The sequence below is a fragment of the Conger conger genome, chromosome 9 (genome assembly GCF_963514075.1).
Source record: "Conger conger chromosome 9, fConCon1.1, whole genome shotgun sequence".
NCBI classification, from domain to species: domain Eukaryota; kingdom Metazoa; phylum Chordata; class Actinopteri; order Anguilliformes; family Congridae; genus Conger; species Conger conger.
Genome location: NC_083768.1, coordinates 20828574 through 20846566, shown reverse-complemented (window position 1 = coordinate 20846566; position 17993 = coordinate 20828574). Strand labels below are relative to the sequence as shown.

The 17993-nt window shown below is 43.9% G+C and overlaps 1 protein-coding gene across 1 annotated transcript in view; it reads left to right on the top strand.

Moving 5' to 3' along the window:
* The window catches only part of adgrb2 (adhesion G protein-coupled receptor B2), a 198949-nt gene that overhangs the window by 170298 nt on the left and 10658 nt on the right, over nucleotides 1-17993 (top strand). The window contains exons 25-30 of the mRNA XM_061255343.1: nucleotides 1303-1395; nucleotides 5912-5951; nucleotides 6531-6545; nucleotides 8092-8798; nucleotides 12071-12106; nucleotides 13265-13378. Coding sequence (XP_061111327.1) covers nucleotides 1303-1395; nucleotides 5912-5951; nucleotides 6531-6545; nucleotides 8092-8798; nucleotides 12071-12106; nucleotides 13265-13378 — 1005 coding nt within the window. The remainder of the gene's footprint in view (nucleotides 1-1302; nucleotides 1396-5911; nucleotides 5952-6530; nucleotides 6546-8091; nucleotides 8799-12070; nucleotides 12107-13264; nucleotides 13379-17993) is intronic.

Here is a 17993-nt window from a genome sequence, read left to right as displayed (position 1 = left end):
CTGTTCTGTATGGATATTCACTTCCTCTGCAGCTCCATAAACATCGCAAAACTGATCCACTAAAATGGAGTTGTCATATTGATAGCTGATTAAACTTGGTCTCCAAATAGCCAACACTGAATCTACTTGCAATAGGCAGTGGAAAAAGTTTCATTACATTACATTACATTATTGCCATTTGGCAGACACTCTTATCCAGAGCGACATACAGTTGATTAGACTAAGCAGGATACAATCCACCCCTGGTGCAATGCAGGTTAAGGGCCTTGCTTAAGGGCCCAACGGCTGTGCAGATCTGATTGTGGCTACACCGGGATTAGAACCACCGACTTTGTGTATGCCAGTCATTTACCTTAACCACTACGCTACAGGCCGCCCTGTTTAAGTGGTAAAATAAAAAAATCACAACATTTCAACTGAGAAAATTGACTTAATACCACAGATGTAATACTCTTTAAATATTATGTATTGTGCAACTGTTAAAATAAAATCACATAGTTTTAATGCACAGGTCTTTAAAAAACATGTATAATATATTTGGGAAGCCTGTCTTGGCGTCTTCAGCTTTATTTGTCTTTCAATGTCGGTACATGTTTGAGTTGCGTGTAGCTGAGGGTTCAGTGGCAAGGGAGACGGCTTTAATTACAGTTGACAGGCTACAGTCACACTCTCTAATATACGAGCTGTGGCAACACTAGCAGGTGGGAAATGCCTCGCGCACCATTGTAATGAAAACAGAGACGAGGAGAGACAGTGCAGGTTCAGCACGCATGTCACTCCAGAGTTTAAACTCATATCATTGTTTTATTAAAAATCTCATATCGCCACCCTTGTATGACGGCTACGCAATCAAAATGAGAGCCATGAATACAATTCTCCTGAGCCTGATATCTGTGCAGCTGGTCTGATGGAGATTATTAAAACAAAGTAATCTCTCTCTTTCTCTCTCTCTCGTTCTCTTTCTCTGCTCAGTATTTACAGTATTTACTGACGGTTAAAGATAGCTACTTCTATAAATGAAATGGTATAATATGTTAATTGAAAATACCTGCATCTTAAAAACATCACTGTAGTTACAATACAGGTTAATGTCATTGACAGTCATATCTTTGCTTAATGTAATTTGGGGGCGTGGGAGGGCTCTGGTATACATTGGTGAGTGAACTGTGGAGGGGGTTTGTTTGTCTATATTTATACCAGCAGTACAGTGATAAACCAGAGGCCAAATGAACATATGGCCACATTGTAATGCCAGATGGTCACAGAGTACTGTGGGTAAAGGGGATACTCTCTCTCTCTCAGGTCCAAGATGCAGTGAGATGCCGGATGGGTGTCTGCAAAGACGACAGCGAGAACTCTCCGGACTCCTGCAAGAATGGCCAGGTGCAGATCATGGTGAATAGCATTACATCTCACTGCATTCTCCCCTTCATCCTATGGCAGGCAGCTATGACTGGTAATATCCAGTGTTAAAAATGGACTGCATTCACATACTTTTCAATCCAAAGCCCTTTAGAATTAATGTCTCCCATTCACACACCATTGGCAAAAGGCTGCCACCAGGCACCAACCAACAAGCTCAGGAGCAGGGACAAGTGCTCAGGGACACTTCGACACACCCGGGGTGGGGGATCAAACTGGCGGCTCTCCAACTGCCAGATAACCGCTCTTATCACCTGAGCTAATGTCGCACCATTGCGGGGAGGTCACACACCTCGTCTGTCTCTGCCCCCAACCCACCACTAACATAACAGGTCTCTTATACTCCTGCCCGGCCCTGTTTGACTATTACCACTGCATCAGTGCTCTGATCAGCACTATAATTAATGTGACTCTGTCTCACCCCAAGGCCTATAGTGTAACACATTTCAACATTAACTAACTCTCTTATATAATACAGGTTTACTCAGTTCTAATTACAGTGATCCTCTTACATACACTATTACAGTGTAAGTTAGTCATTGAGCATGTTACATCATTAGACTAGTTTTAGTTACATTCAGTACCACTGCATTAAGGTTTGACAGTTTGAGAGTACTGAGAGTTTAACATGACTGAGGGTTTGACAGTTTTGCTATGTACTTCAACATTAGACTAAGGGTTGCTTAGTTACACTATGTTACATAAAACAGTATAAGTTCCAAGTTCAGTTCTCAGTAAAGCAGTGACTTGTGTGGACCCAGCTAATGGCATTGACAGAATGTGAAAGCTCTTCATGTTACGGGTGCAGAAAGACTCGGTATCTCCCTGCCTCAATCTTATATTTTCCCTTTGGTTTTATCACTGTGCATCATTATTTGTTTTGTTTTTTTGCTCCTCTGTGCGTTTATTTCCTGGCAGAAATATCCTCATGTCAACATCCACAGCCAGCCGTGTGGGGCAATTAGATACCCACCGGCGGGTCACCCGACCATGGCGCCAAACAACCACAAGCCAGTGGGTCTAGCAGAGTGAGCAATCTGCTAAATTAGTGCTTATCTGTCTCTTCCTGTCATGTCTGGCAATTTGGACGCAAGGTGAACGTAATGGCGCTTTAATTCTAACGCCTCACTTGGATCAGTTGTCAGCAGTGACTGTTCTGAGCAGAAATCAATGTAACTTTTGCTCCCATCACTGTTAGCTCTATTTTGTTTTTTGTTTTTTTTAAGTGATAGAAACAGAAGCACAGAAATGGCCGTAGAGATTTTAAACCTAGTGTGGTCTTTGCATTCTGGAGAAGAAAGAGCAGCTTTTTCAAGCATTTAACTCACGCAAATTGTGGCACGAGACACAGTGCGACCTACACACTATAGACTTTGACCTGTGTTTGCTGAGCTTAGAAAAGGCTCTATTCTGAAATGGTGGTAAGATATCAGGTTTTATAACTTTAAAGCCCCATATCAGAGGAGAGACAGTATTGCATTTATCTTGGCTTAAAATGGTGGTTTAATCTGTTGTATAGCAGAAGAAGGTAACAGCGAACATCCCAATGTTAATAACAAACCTCAAACAGATCCCTGTAGTCTTCAGCTCTTTGTTTTGTTTGGGTGGGGGCGATATTTATGTGGCAGGCCCTTGAGATTCATTGCTCAGCGTGCTACAGTTTTTCATCTGGCTCATATCTCCGCTGCAGCTTTTGAACTGTATCCCAGTGTTATTCCGAGCGGACATTTTGCAGAGTGTGCAGGAAGTGGGGGATATTGAGAGACCCTGGGAGGGTGTGATTCTCAGGGAGGTATGCAGTCGTTTCTGGTTTCTGGAGAAGTTTGGGATGGTGTAGGGTGTGTCGGGTCCCATGGGGTACTGTGAGGATTGGGGGTGAAGTTGAGCCCCATAGGGGATGGGTGTTGCGGTGAGGGGATTCTCACAGGGAACTGTTGGTCATGTGTCGTTGGCTGTCACTTATGCTACGTTCCCAGGAGAGCTCAGCTAAGCTGAACACATGTCTCTACTCCCGATCACGTTGACCATTTCTCTGCTATAAGATGCAAGAAACAGCTCAAACAAGGTGCTCAGATAAGCTACCAGCATTAGCTGGTTGACTAGCTCATACCCAGCTAGACCAGCTTTATTAGCAGCTTGGCCAGGTTGGTTGACCAGCTCATACCCAGCTACCCCAGCTTATAACCAGCTTGACCAGGTGTATCAAACTGCCATAGCTGGAATTTAGTGGAGGGTCACCACTGTCTCTGCACTAGATATTGTTTGTTTGTTTTGTTATTTCTTTTTTATTGTAAGCTTCATTTAATTTTACCATATACAGTAAGCTAGATAAGACTATCATGACCCAGCTGTTTGAAAAAAAAATGTATTGAAGGATAGCCCCTTGAGATTAATCATCTTGTTTTCAAGTGCGTCCAAAAACACAGATACACATACAGTAAAGTAGACTAATAGACTAAACACATATTGTGCAACATACACAGAGCATCACATTTACCCACTCACCCACGCATCGGTCATTATCATTGTATGCATTTTTTTTATATGCAACGAATATTGCCAGTCTATGCCACCCCAGTTCCGGTAAGCAAAATTCCCCACAGCTGCCCCCAGGACAATGGGTACAGCACTGGCTGTTTCTAGGATTTCACAAATGTCCATCCTTGCGGATTCTCATGGCCTTAAGTAGAAACGGCGACCTCGTTAAGTCTAGCTGCAGATAATTTGAGCGTACCCAGCCTGCAATTAAGCATTCTTATTGCCGAGCTGGGAAATAAAAAACAACAGCAGCTCATCAAAGGCCCTGCCCGGTGAAGGTATTGCACTGTCACCATGTTGAGCAAGCGGGCTCTTCCCTGTCCATCCATCCCCCTGAGCCCCTCCTGCTGACGGCCATGTTTCCTCTCTTACTGTCCATGCTAATCACAGTCTTTATCTGACAGTCCTGGGGCTGCCTTATGATGCCCTGCTTTTCGTGTACAGTACTGCATGTACCCATCAATCCAGCGCAAATGGTGCTCGGCTACGGGGTTGTTTCGTGTCTGTTTGTCTGTTTGTGCTCGTTCGAGGGGTGCTCGTCTGCCATCGATCTGCCCATTCCAGATAAAGCTTCATTTTCACTCTCCCTCCCGTGTCGTCGTTCAGTTGCTCGTTCCTTCACTCAGTTGTTCTGTGTTGTGTTGTTCGTAATAATACTTAATGAATGCACTTGCCTGCTCAAGCACGCACAAGGACTCACACACACACACACACACACACACACACATACACAGAATACAGAATCATGTTTACCCAAATATACTTTTCCACACTCTCTCTCTTTTTCTCGCTCTCTCTTGTTTACGTGTCCCAATAGGTGATGTAATTTTGTTTATGCTTTCCCATAATTTGGTTGACTCTAATTAATTGTGTGCTATAATTTGGTCGACTCTAATTAATTGTCTAGTGCTGTCTTGAGGCTGCTTTGTGTTAGGGAGGGTTAATGAACTAAGTCTCAAGACTAGCTGGCTGAGGGGGCTCCTCTGGGCTCATCTCTTGGTATTTCAGGGCCTTGTTGTGATAGGAGCGGGGGGGTCACTTTTATTGAAGTGAATCCGAACTTGAACTGCCCTTTTTTGGATTTTAATTAATAGTCATTATTGGCCTAATTTTTCTCTACATTGCTTTTCTCTGAACATGGATGATTTTTTTACAAAGTCAGTCCTGCACGCAGTACCTCTCTCTCTATCTCTGTCTTTTTCTCTGTTTTTACTTATTTATAGTATTACCGGTCTTATCATTGTCTTAAAAGAGGCCTGATTTTTGATGCTTTCATTGCTACCAAATCGTTTTCTTGGGTGTTACATTTGGTACTTTTAAATAATTTTGGGAGGGTTTGGCCCTCAATTTATTTCACAAATATTGCTGTTTGAAGGTCATTGGTTATTTATTCCTATACCTTTTGTGATGTTTAAATAATGGGGGACATAAAAAAACAAATCTCTATCCCTCTCTCTCTCTTTCTCTTTCTTGACTACACATGCCACATGTACACACACACACACACACACACACACATATACACACACACACAACGCACGCACACACAAACAAGTGCACACTCACACGCATACACATACACACACACACACACACACACATATACACACACATATGTACACACACACGTGCACACACACGCACACACCCACACCCACACATACACACCCACACATGCACACACACGCACATGTGCACACACATGCACACACACACACACACACACATACACACACACAGTTCCTCTCCATCGTCTGAATCCTCTCTGAATGACGTGGAGGAGCTGAACAGACTGTGCAAGGCTCCAGTGCCCTTCAGTGGTAAATGAGAGCCCACTGCAGAGGCTGGCACTGCCTTCAGGTGGGCACTGAGGGCCAGGCTACCGGCAGCAGATGTCCCCGCTGCTATGTCCACTCTAACCCAGCCTCCTGTGTTCCCTGTCTCCATACAGACAGACTTTGAAAAAGATGTGGACCTAGCGTGTCAAACAGGTACAGTTATTTCATGACTTATTGGCATTGTTTTAATCAAGAAATGGAGGGAGAGAGACTATATATATAATAATAACAGGATTATATATATATATATATATACATATAGATATATATATATTATCCTGTTATTATTTTTATATTCAATCATATTACAGTGTTATTGTTATTATTTTTTGTAAATGCTTTGGCAATACAAATGCTAGTTTTGTCATACCAATCAAGCACTTTGAATTTGAATTTGAGAGAGAGAGAGCAAGCATCAATTCCCAATGGAAAAAAAGATCAGGGATAATAATTGAACTTGCAGGGACTTTTAACTGTGTCGGCAAGATTGTCACAACTGCTTACTTTTCTAGTACTGTCACCAATTCCGCAATTCACATATGATTCCAATGTGCAGTTCATAACAGCAGCTTTCAGCTTTAATTTTGACTTCATCCAAAACAATTTCTGTGACGTGCTCTTTTTCCGAGGAGGATGCTCAGAGCATGTAATCAAATGTAATAATTTCATAGAATATAGAATGTGTAAGAGCAAATTAACACTGCACCATTGCTATTTTCTGCACACTTTCAGAGAGAGGACATCCATGTAAGTCAGTTGCCTTGGCAACGTCATATCTTCCTGTCACTGTGTCTTGCTTTTTTCTTCTTTTTTTTCTATTTTTTAGAAGTAATGTTGTTCTTGTTGAACAGGTAGTGAAAATTCAGCCGTTCACCATTTCTCCATTTATGTTCATTTATGGTCATACTGGCTTCTAAGGGCTTCTTTCAACTGAGCCCAAAACATGGATGCTATCATCCAGGGCTCCTCAATGGTGGGAATAAGTCGCCTTCATCGTGCCAGGAATGGGTTGTTTCGGTCAAGCAGGCATCCTTAGGTTACCTCTGCATTATATTCTCCTAATAATGTGTCAGCCACACACAGGTTACTCTTTGTCAACAGAGGGAGATACACCAGTCCTCCAATTAGTGGTAGCACTCCTGCGCTGCAGTGTAAAATGCTAAATTCATATTGTGTGCATTTTCTGAAACGTTATCACACGTTAAAAGAGTTATGGAATTATTTATTCTATCTCCTGAAACTATTTTAGTTCAGTTTTCTGATACAAAATTCAAATAAACTGTTTGTTTGGATGTACAGTACCAAATGGGCACCAGGCAGACAGTGTTTACAGAGTTGTCTCTAAAATTGTGGTTGTTTACATCACATAGTGATATTCAATGTTTTGAATAGCAACAGCAACATAGTACTTTTCTTATAGTTTCAGAAATATTTATGCCAATAACTGTGTTCATTTAATAACCTAGTTGGGTTTATTTAATATCGCATATTAATTCTAGAAATACTATGTTTTATGCCTTAAATATCATTATACTGCCTGGGGTTAGTTTCAGGACTCAAATCAGTCCAGACAGTAATAATTATTTAAGCTGTCAAGTTAGCTGCTTAAGTGAGAGATAAACATTTTAAGACCTGTACCTGTGCCTTTATCTTCATGAGCTTTGCATAATTTGATTCAAATAATTATACATTATTCAACAAAGAGATACTGTTGAACAGTGTTGCTTAAGGCTCATTCACTCACGAACAAGGAGTCTGAAGTCTTCATTGAATAAAATCACACTGCACCAATGCATTTTCTCATGCTTATGCATCGGAAATACTGTGGTAAATGGAAGCTAACAGAAAGGAAGGACACACAGTATAGCAATGAAGTTTCCAGAAAGAGAGCTGTATGTAACGCTGACTGATCTTGTGTGAATTACCTCGAACAACCCCTCTGCTTCCTCACCACACATTTTCGACACCCTCCTTCTTATATATGTCTGTTTGCCACCTCTCTTCCTCTCGTTCTCATTCTTGTCTTTTCCACCACCCCTCCATCTTTTACTACATCCTTGTATGTGCTTGCGGTTTCTATATTCTCCTCCATTTCTACCATTGCAACATCCTCCCATTTTCTCACCTGCTTCATCTTTCCTTCTCTGCCCTGCTTGTTTCATTCCCTCTACTTCCTTCCCCCATCTGTCCTCCCATTATCCTCTCTTCCTCCTCTCCCTCCATCCTGTCCTCCATCCCTCTGGAACACCCCTTGTCCTCCGTGTCTTTTCTCCTCCTCCCTGTCGTGACCCAGTCATCTTTAAGGAGGTGAACACCTGCAACCCGGCCACCATCACGGGCACCCTGTCCCGGATCTCCCTGGACGACGAGGACGACCCCAAGCTGACGTCGCACCAGGAGGGCCTGAACTTCAGCAGCCTGCCTGGCAACATCCCCCCGCCCAACCTGCTGGTGCAGGTGCCTCCGCTGGGCGGGCTGAACGAGCTGGGGGAGCAGCCCCTGAAGAAGGAGGTGAACGTGGAGCAGCAGCACCAGCGGGGGGCGCCGGTGTACCTGTGCACCGAGAGCGGGCTGGGCTGGGCCGGGGGCGGGGGAGGAGGGGGCGAGGGGGACTACATGGTCCTGCCCCGGCGGACCAGCAGCCTCAAGCCCCCGGCCTCCCAGGACGAGGACAAACCCCTGAACATCAGCGTGGAGGACCCGCTCTTCCCCCCGCCGCCCTCCCCCCTCGCGCTGCACACGGCCGAGAGCGAGGCCTACCCCGACTTTTCGGCGGTCGACCACATCGGCGCCAACATGAACCGCTCCTACGGCACGCTCAAGCAGCTGCCCGCGCTCGGCCACGGTCACGGTCACGGCCACGGTCACTCGCTGCAGTTCAAGCAGCGGCCCTCGGTCCGGCAGATCCTGGCCTCGGGGACGGTGGAGCGGACCCGCACTCTGCCCCGGAACCTGGGCAGCACCAGCACCAGCACCACCCTGTCTGTGGGCTCACTGGAAGTAAGTACAGAGGGGCTCAAAGCCTGCCCACCTGGGTACAATGCGAGACCCAGTGGCTGTATCAGCCTCTCCCACACAGAAGCAGCACTGTAAAACACTGTTGAAAAATACCCTCAGCTCAAGCTAGGTATTGAAACAGCTGGTAGCTGGTTGAGAAGTACAGACCAGCTCCAGCTCCCGGCTTGATATGGTTTGACCAGCTCAAGCTATGTTTTGATCAGCTACCAGGATTTTACAGCAAATACTGAGGAATTGCTTTGCGCTTGCTTTGAATGACCCCTTGGTCAACCGATAGAAAGCTTGCCATGAATAACAAAAACAAACAATAGAACAAGGCTGTCTAGAAGAAAATAAAAAGGCAAAACAGTAGTCGAGAATATAACAGCATGGTACTATATGGCGCACTAAAGTAACAATTTATATATTTTTGGAGGATTTAATAAAGAGAAAGGTGAGATGAGTAAATAGAAATCAGGTAAATGCAGATAACTTTGCAGCCCCTATATTAAGACACAGGCGTATACAACTCTGTTTCACCCTGCAGCAGCCAGGTTTCAGTGTAATTACTGAAGGCAGTTTGACTGCTCACTCCCGTGTTATTGGAGAAGACGTGGCGAATCTCTCCGCTTTGTCAGTCGCAGCAGAACTACCACTCAAGGCCTTCCGGCACACCAGGGCTCCACTGAAGGTCCGGCGTGTCTTAACGCCTGCAATATAAAGCGCGGTGCAGCGTGACCGTCTCTGTAATTACACTACACACCCAAAGGGAAAGGGCTGCCCGCAGTGTGCCAGACAAATGCCACTGTGTGGGAAGGAGTTTCCGCTTTCATTAGCGCACCAGCGGCGTTTCAGTCTGAAACGTCTCGTTTAAAGGACGCACATGGCTAAGATGGCCGCTCTCTCCCCCTCATTCCCTCTCCCTCTCTCTCTCCAACAACAGCTCTCATAGTTACAATGCTGATTAGGAGAAAGGCAGCAGACATGTACAGTGTATACTGTATATAGTCATACGTCACCAAAGTACAGCACCCCAGCTACAAAGGGAGGCAGCCACGGCCAATGAGAAATAAGTTTTCTGGTCACACGCTGAGGCTGCCAGGAGACTATGCTGGTAAGAGCACAGCCGCTGTTGTGTAGCTCCGAGCCTGCATGACATTGAGCTTAAGGGGCAGAGACAATCAACTCCGCTCGCGCACTCAACGGCTTGGCTGTTCGGCGCTGTGAGCTGATTTCCATGTAGATGCTTTTAAAAATGAGCTTCCCGTAAGGCAGAGGTGTGAGCGTGCTAATCTAGGACACACTATTTCTCCTGTCCTGGAAAATGTAGATGGGGAAGTGGAGGGGAGGGGGGGGGGATCCTGTAAGACAGGGTGGGTACAGGCCGGTCTCCTTCATGGAGGTGAGGAGTTCAATGTGCTACAGGGGGTATTGAGGGGTGAGCTGGGCGATTGAGTAGTGTTTAGCTTATTTTTCCCAGCATGCCTGTGGGCTAGGATGATGGGTCCAGGGACGTACCAGGTGCACGGCTTACAGGGGGGGGGGGACATTAATGATTACCTCTGCCAGCTTGCTCCAGGGTTACTGCCTATAGTCTTTTTAATGACGAAGACCCCTCCTCTTTCCTCCTGTGCAGAGGAGACCACTCATAGACTTTACAATCTATTCTATTTATCACTTCTAAAAGCAAACAAGCTCTGCTTGGCCACCATAGGGCAGATCAGGGAACATCACTGATTGGTTGGCTCGTAAAATCTGCTTATTTGATAGTCCCAAATTCCAAGTCTGCCAGACTATTACATGTCCTTTTTGTTTTATGTTGATGTTTTCTCCTGTGTTCCAGTGTGAGTAAAAAGATCCACTCACATATTGAGATGGGATTTTAAAAGGTCTCGTTCACCCTGGCATTCAGACAAGCTCTGAATTAAGCTTTCATCATTCAAGCTCAGCCTCTGACTAATTAAGCAAAGTGTGCAATCAAGCTAGTCTGAGTAGAACAAAACCAGAGACATTTATAGCACTCCAAATCCAGGATTGCCTACCCTAATCTGCAGTATATGTCTGGGCATACCTATGTGTGTGGAAATATATTTGTTTTATTTGTTTTTATTTTGTGTATGTATGTGTGTGCGCATGTATGCGTGTGTGAGAGAGTGTATGAGACAGAGAGAGAAAGAGAGATGCAGTAAAGTACATTATTGTCAGAAGATGAAAATTGAAGGTAAGAAGAGAAATTCCCATAGATCCTGTCGCTAGGGAGTTGCCATGATGAAGCTCACAGACATCTCGGGGGACTGATTGAGCGAGCGTACGAGTGTCAGTCACTTCATAAACACTCTGCCTCTCCTTACACGGTACAGACCTGCTGAACACAATCGTATTCAGACGCACTTCTCTCCACATTCACAAATAGGGGACTCATAAGCTTCATGTTGTTTGAAACAGAACTATTAACCTGCAGTGAACTGAACTGGAGCAGTGGTGGCTTGGGCATATCCCTTGCGGCGATGCCGCCAAAATGAATTCTTCTGCAGGACTTTGCCTTTGTTTATGTTTAGCTTTTGCCCACACAGGTAAATTCACTTGGCAGAACACGCAGATTTGAGTGACATTACATTGAATCGTGTTTTTTATTTTTTAAACGATATTTTTGTTATTGATTTGAATTTTATATGGGGAAAAAATTGCCAAATTATGATACCTGACTTTCCAAAGTAAGTAAGAAAAGTGGAGTGGAACAATTACTGTATGTTTACTTTTCAATGAGCGTGAAGGAGAAATCTAGTGAGATCTTGTCTCAATCAGAAAGCCGTTTTGGAAAATTGGAACTTCAGTAGAGCGTAATACTCAACATTGTTGTACCTTACGTGTAGTATGAATCATGAATACCATCAAAACTTCCATAGTATTTGCGCAAAACATTGTAGAAATGTTTATATTGAGCTATCATAACTTTGTTCTGACAGCACCAACATAAGTATTGGGTAAATTCATGGAAAGCCAGGGGAACTGTGAAGATGTGGAAGTCACAACATTCAACCAATGTGTGCTATGTGTGTCCTGCAGTGGTTGTGTGTGGTCATTAGACCGGTCCCTCCCACTCCACTCATCCATGGTCAGGGAAGGTCAAGGCCTGGTCAGGCCTGGTCAGGCAGTTCTACCTGCAGATATTTGGGCTTGCCCCCCTGAGTCGGTCAGTTGCGTAGAGGCGTAGACGTGTATTATGTCAGTGAATGGTGAACTGCTGACATTGATAATGTCTTCTCTCCCTCTAGAGGAAAAGAGTACGGTACTCTGAGCTGGACTTTGAGGTAAGAATCCACCCCCCCAACCCCTCCCGCCCCCATCCCCTTCCTGCCCTCCAGATATATGCCTCTGTGCTGAGCCTGCTGTCTGTGTTGCTGTCTGCTCCTGGTCAAGGGGGGCGGGGCTTAAAGATTCACTGTGGGAGCCTACGACATTGTGGCGACCACCCCCTCCCCTTTTCAGACTTTGTCCAGAATTTTGCTTTTTGACTTAGGCTTAGTTCCCTTCCCCTCCCCTCCCAAAATCCATGCATAGTTTAGAATGCCATGGATGCTGATTGTCTGACGGCATTGTGAATGAGTAGGGCCAGGGACAAGGATCTCATGGAATGACCCAGCCTGAAGATCCAACAAATCTCCAGTCCAATGCAGCTTTGAGGCCCGGTCTTGTTCACACCATTCCCAGAACCCTTCAAACATTTACAGGGCCTTGAAACAGGAATAAGTGTTATTTAAATCTGAATTGAAACGAAGGACACCTGAATCCTGTATTGGCTGGAGATCTGTGTTCCAATTTCGGAGGCGCCATCTCAGAAGGTATGTCTGTTTCGCTTGAATGACTAACAGGCATCAATGCTGTGATCTTTGACCTCCAGTCCAGTCCAATCACTCCACATGACTTTGTCCGTAAAGAATCAGCCTCACATCAACTTGCCAAAAATCTGCTCGACAAGCAAAGCCAGACAGGGGTGGAAAACAACCCAAAGCCCCAATAATTGCCACATTTTGCCTATTGCTGACAGACACACAAACTAAAACCCCCCCTTGCAAGGTTGGTTTAATTGGCGTCTGTATGCAGAGTGATACTTGACCAGGTCGAAGCACAGCCCTCATCATTCTTGCATGACAAGCAGTCCTGTCAATTAAGACACCAGGCTGAGTCAAACCACCCCCAATTAAAGTGGAGTCGCGATGACTAAGCGTCACTTCTATCAGAACATTGCTGACTGTGGAGCCAGCACAGAGCCAGGCTCTGATTTTCATTCTCTTCACGGATTGTCGAGGTCAGCTCCAGAAAGCTGCACAACGAAAACAGAGCAGCTCGATATTACTAAACCCACCCCTCGCAAAAAACATATACACTAGCACACGCTCAGAACATCGTCCCTGGAGCACTCCTCCTTTTGCTCCCTTTTATTCTTTTATTTCTATCCCTCCTTCCAGAAAGTGATGCACACTCGCAAAAGGCACTCGGAGCTTTACCACGAGTTGAACCACTCCACCAAGTTCCACACCATAGACAGGTATAACAGGGACCCTGCTTTGTCCGCCTTCAAGGTAAGCTTCTGTTGTGGGGGAGCAAGGCCTCTGCAGGCCTCTGTTAGCCAGACCCAAATAGCTTCCATCACCCACACCCCACCCTCTGTGTTCAGCCACACCCCTCAGAATTTGAAGATGATGGTTTGCTCCATTTCAGCATTTGTCTAGGTGTGGATTGGACTGACAATTAACATACGTTGTGCTACTGGAGATTATGCCAATGTCCTGCAATTTCTCACCACCGCGTTTCATGAATACCACGTCCATGGTCCATATCCTGTAAAAATCTGAGATGAACTAAACCCAGGATCATGATCTAATCTATTATATTTTGCCTGATATTAGTGTTGGCACCATACTTATTATAATTGTTCAAACTGAGGTTTTGCAGTTTGTGTAAGTAGTGTGACCCTGTGTATTAAGGAAGTATATACTGATTGTTTTTGTCCATTTTATATTCCTGTAATTGGCACGTACACACATTCAATTCATGCTCACTGTTTTCCCCTCCATTCACAGATTTGTGTTACAACTTCACTTCACGTGTGCATTTCTGAACTGTAAAGCATTTTATTATAAGCTTATTGTTACGCTTTTAGGTGTTTGGCGAATAAAATTGATGTTTGCAGCAGCTTGAATTTTGTAACTGACTGCCCAAACAATTCATAGCATTGAACAAACACTGTCTTGGTGCTGCTTTAACAGACATGGGCTTATATCACTTGAAAAACTGGGAAATAGTGGCAGAAGTGTTAGTATGTCCACCAGCCTTTGACTCAGAGATGGGGCTGTATTTACATTTGTAGGTTAACCCACGCTCGTTCCCTCAAAGCCAAGAGCTAGCGGTTTAAATGAGTCTAAGTGGATGAGTTGAAGGGGAAGCTGACTGTCTGGCCGATGCAGGCATACGTGTGTGCGGCCATTTGCTATTTTCCTTATGTGACCATGCCCTGCAGGAAGTCAAAATCATGGACTGTACCCTCATCATTGCCAGTCAACCTTAATGGGTTTAGCATCACTGGAAGCACCACGCTACACAAGCATGTTGTGCGGCAACAGACATTTTGAATGTGCCTACTGTTAAGGGACAACTATTATCTATGCAAGTCTATAAGTAGAAGACGACGAGGCCCCCTCTGGTATTTTATGTCATTAAGATTCAGAACGCTGACTGCTGTCTGCGGTAGATTTCTTTCCACTGTGTAATTCAAATGTACCTGTATCTTATGACATTTCACAGTTTATAGGTTAAACTAATTATTCACTTCATCTTGAGCGCCTACATTTTCTCTCTCTTCCTAATCTGCTTGCTTCTGTTAATGTAATAATGTTCTCCTTTTAAATGGCCTAGATAACATACGCCCATGTTTACCAGTAGGGAAGTTGTCAACATGACAAGTGACAAATCATCCATTAGGCGAAACTAAAGTCTATATTAGTTTATATTAGTGACACATTTCATAATGTTTATGAGCAGAAAAACATATCCATATACAATGTAATAAAAGCATGCTTTGGGAGAATAGAAACTGTATATGCTTATTTGGAACAGAATAATAATGCTCACGTCAAAAGGAATCAGTGGAAGGATTTGATTCAGAATCAGATTTCTGGTCCTCTGTAAAACTGATGAAATGTCGGATCTGAAAGGCGAACAAGTACCAGAGCTGTATTTTATGAAGATGTTTTTATTGTTACGGATTTCTGTGAGATTTTAAAATTCACAGCAACCTCTTTGTGGCCCTTGATGTTACTTTTACACGGTACTCATTAAGTATATGTAGATCAGTAAGTCTTTTGGGATGTGTTTTGTTCCGCACAATGTTTCAATACCTGATATATGAAATATGAATTCATAATGAATAGTAGATCGTTTGTCAAGTAAAGTAAGTCTGGGGGAATCCCTAATGAATAAGTTTGGAGAAAGTTGAGATTGTGCTGCAGAAATTATCATCCTGATGATATGTGCATTACACGCTTCACACAAAGTTAATCTATTCAGTAGCCTGCACCGCATTTATAACAGTCATGCTCCCTTGCTTTAAATATACTGCTATAGCATTACAGCAACACTCCAGTAACCCTGGTTATAATGTTTATAAACCTGAAAATTAAATTTGGGAAACAAACAAACCATTAATCACTCGTTATTACTGTGGTAACTGAATTTATGATCTCGACGGCCATTAATGGTTTAATTTCCATTTTCAGGTCTCACATTTAAAAGTTAACAGGGCTGAGGCGCTGCAGTTCTGTTCTGAAGATGAAATAAGGCTGTGTGCTGGTTTCTAATTGCAAATGGATAACTGACCACAAAGAAAGCTTCAGCGCATACATAATTTATGTTTACGTACAGATTCAAATCCCTATCTTTAGAAAGGGCTCTCATCACTGGGCCACAGTATCAAGTGTGGGAAGACCACAGGCCAACCTTCGGTCTCCTCATAAAAAATGCTAAAATCCAGTGATGGGAGAGAGGCAACCTGAACCAAAAGAGGCTGTATGTTATCAGTGACTCACTGGTGTGAACTAATCACTGGATTTGATGTAGAGAGTAGTCTCTTTACTGGTCCAAACAAGTCAGCCCTTGAAAGCACATAATACCATGGCTCTACCCTTGACGGGGATCATGAAACATCATTCTGCAGGCAGTAATGAAACGCAGTCTGTAGGAGCAGAGTTGAAGAGCCTCAGCATTAATGTGTTTTTCTCAGTCTGACCCATCTTCAGGTAGCCCGGCTACCTCAAACATTGAAGCAGTGCTACACAAGCTCGGAAATGCCGCCGTGCCGCTGTGCGTAGTGGTTTTCATTCGGACTGAAAATTTGATTGTTTTTCGGGTTGTGTGAGTGTATGTAAATATGTTTTTCCAAGTTACAGTCTGTTCCAAGAAAATGAATACTGATGTTTGATGCGTGGTAATTCCTCTCAAAGGCTTGATTTGCAAGAAGCAAAGAGAGAGACCACAAGTCGTGAGCTGAGAATTGGAAGGTTCTAACTGAAATTTTTTTTAAATGAGTTAGTTATCACTAAATACTTGTGTGAAGTTTTATGCAAAGATGCTGTTAAAAAATGCAAAATGTAAAAGCTGTATCTGTTTGGAGCCCATTCACTTTGGAATCTTTGAAACTCAATGTCCTTCTAATTACCAGCTTACAGTCCTAAATTCTGATTCAAAAACCAAAAAAGATACAAGAATCATAGAAGCACTTGGTTGCACATCTTCTTGTCACCATTACTAATGAAACCCAATGCACAATGGAAGATGCCCCCAGGTCAGAGTTTGTGTAGCCCTCTGTGGAATCATACATAAATGTCTTTCTACCAGAGATTAAAAGACCCTTTCCCTTTAAATATCCATCTCCCCCATCCACGACCTAAGCCCCCCTCAACCCCCAATCCAGACCCCCTCACAACACACACAAACACACACAGAAATAAATAGACTAATAAACCCTCTAAACATTCAGCCTGTGAAAGACATCTCTGTGGCTCGATATTCGCCCCATACAGGTCCCACCTCCTCCGCCACCAAGACAAACCAAGCCCGTTTTAACGCAGAAAATGAACTTCGTTTACAAAGAGAGCCAGCGTAAGCATGCTAAACACCCCATAAACCTGCGGTCAACCTCTCATAAATGTATAGAATGTATTGTATATAAAGGGTATGCTGTTGCCTGGTGGCGTGCTGTTTTGTTTTTTTGTTTATTTTTTGTCAAATGTGGAGTGTGCCTTGTGTTACTGGAGTCCTACCAAGCCAGTGAGCATGAAAGCAAGTCTCTCTTGCATGATGTGCCGTCAACGCCTACGCAGAGGGGCAGTGGGATTCTGGTCTACAATTGGTGTCAGTGCCTGTCTGTATTTATTGAGTGCCATTGAATAGAAGGCATGGCTCCATTCACTATCATACTTGTTCTATACAGGAATGTAGGGATGCCCATTGGCTTTAAATGATCTTATAGCCAATCAACACTCTACACGTGATGAGAGGCACTGAAATGGACCAATCACAAGTACATCTGCGTGGGTGGGGACAGCTTGCAATTGGACAAAAGTAGGGGAGCTGCATTCCACAAGATATAAGTCAAAAACAAATGAACAAGTTAAAAGAGAATTGGACCAATTCCAGAGCGTGGAGTTCATCCACTGTGTTGGCCATTGAGCAGATGAGTGCATCTCGGAAAGAAATCAGTTGCAATTTTGCCAAGCGACCTTCTTCCCGCCTTCGTTTCTTTTATCCCATTTGACTCAGATTTTGCTCAATTTGCTGCCTGATGAAAACAGTGGGTTTTAGGGGTGCCTGAAATTCCCAGAGATCAGACCAGTTCAGACATAATCCATCTCTCACAGTTCCAATCTCTCACTCTCTCTTTCCCTCTCGACCCCTCTTTCTTCCTATATATCACTTTCGCTCCATCTCTGTCTTAGCCTTCCTCTAATCTCTTTTTTCTTCCCTCATCCCTCCATTCTGTCTCTCCCTTTCCTCTCAGCTCTCCTTTCATCAGGCTGACCTGCCGCGTTTAAGGTGAAATGGTCATACACACATATTTGACACGCTAAGTAGGCTGTGCATTGGCAAGTGGTGGGGTTGAAACAGTCTGGAAAGCACTTAACCTCTGTAATGATGATGGTG